The 1386-nt window shown below is 56.7% G+C and overlaps 1 protein-coding gene across 1 annotated transcript in view; it reads right to left on the minus strand.

The window, feature by feature from the left end:
* The window catches only part of RPS17 (ribosomal protein S17), a gene marked incomplete at its 5' end in the record, with an annotated part of 3055 nt that extends 1674 nt beyond the window's left edge, over window positions 1-1381 (minus strand). Inside the window, 2 exons of the mRNA XM_010284613.1 lie at window positions 765-870; window positions 1245-1381. Of these exons, the coding sequence (XP_010282915.1) occupies window positions 765-870; window positions 1245-1381 (243 nt within the window). The remainder of the gene's footprint in view (window positions 1-764; window positions 871-1244) is intronic.
* Between the last annotated feature and the right edge of the window lie 5 nt (window positions 1382-1386).

Raw genomic sequence — 1386 nt, forward strand, 5'->3', positions numbered from 1 at the left:
CCCAGGTGGGGGGGACAGCACCAGCCCGCCTTACTGCGCTGCCGAGGCTCCCGTGACAGCCTACCGTCATAGCTCTTCCTCCCAGATCATCGCTAAAATAACCTTCCACGTAACCAAACCCCAGCACCAACGATTTGGGAGAGCTGAGCTAGCACAACTGAGCGTTTTTGTGCAGCACCAAAAGCCAGCAGCTCTACTGGAAGCTGATCAGGGAGATCTGGAAGAGGGGTGAGAAGTACCCTGTCTGAAGGCTACAGGGTTTGGGAGGGACAGGATCGAACCCAAACACGGGGAACAGTTTCGGGGCTCCTGTCCCTGGATTATCAGCAACCAGGTCACGGGCAAGACCTCAACCCCTGGCAAATGCAGGTTCAAGGCGAGAGGGGGTTTCATCAATTCCCTCTCTTCAGTGACATTCACTGTACAGCAGGTTTTAAGCCACTCTGAAATATCTTCCCCCATTCCACCAAGTTGTAGTTTTTCTCATTTTAAGGTAGGAAAATTGAGGCAGGATATCATCTGCTGACTGGCAGCAGTCAGAACACAAGACGTCAGCTGCCCTTCCTGCCCCAGAAAGCAGTTTTTGAGGGAGTGCCCTGATACAACGCCAAAATCTGCCTCAGCCCTCTTTGATTCAAACCCTCTTCAGCTCCTCCTGGCTGAGGTTTTGTTTTAAAGAAATTTGGGGCCACTAACAGCAAAGACATCTCGAGGCAAGATGGATAGATGCCAAAGCGGGCACTGGAGTGCAGCCAGAGCCTTACCTCGGGGACATAGTTGTCCCTCCTCTCCCTCTCCTCCTCCTGCAGTTTGATGGAGATGCCTCGGACAGGTCCCCTCTGAATACGCTTCATCAGGTGGGTGACATACCTGTGGGGGACACAGGACCGTCCAAAGCTTCCCCTCGCTGCCAGAGCCCACGTCTCCCTTCTCCACCCTCGCACTCCCGAAGTCGGAGCTGGTGACCTCAGAGATGTCCCAGCACCAGCCCCGGAGATGTCCCAACCACCGACTCCGGGGGCGTCCCACCACCTCCAAGGCACGTCAAGGACGGAGAAGTGTCCGACAGCAACAGGGTTTGGGAGGGAGGGGACAGACCCCCCCAAACACGGGAAAGCTGCCGGGGTTCCTCTACCTGCACTATCGATGACCAGGCCACGGGCAAGACCGCGATCACTTTCGAATGCAGGTTCCGGCAGAGATCCCACCCGTGCCCGAACACCACGCACCGCCCCGTGCCTCACCCCGCGATCTTGTTACGCAGCTTCTTGCTGGGGATGATGGCGATCTCCTCGCACACCCGCTTGTTGGTGTGGAAGTCGTTCCCCAGGCGGGTGTAGTACTTCTCGATGATCACCCGGGCGGCCTTCTTCACCGTCTTCGTTC

Source organism: Phaethon lepturus, unplaced genomic scaffold (genome assembly GCF_000687285.1).
Source record: "Phaethon lepturus isolate BGI_N335 unplaced genomic scaffold, ASM68728v1 scaffold25733, whole genome shotgun sequence".
NCBI lineage: Eukaryota > Metazoa > Chordata > Aves > Phaethontiformes > Phaethontidae > Phaethon > Phaethon lepturus.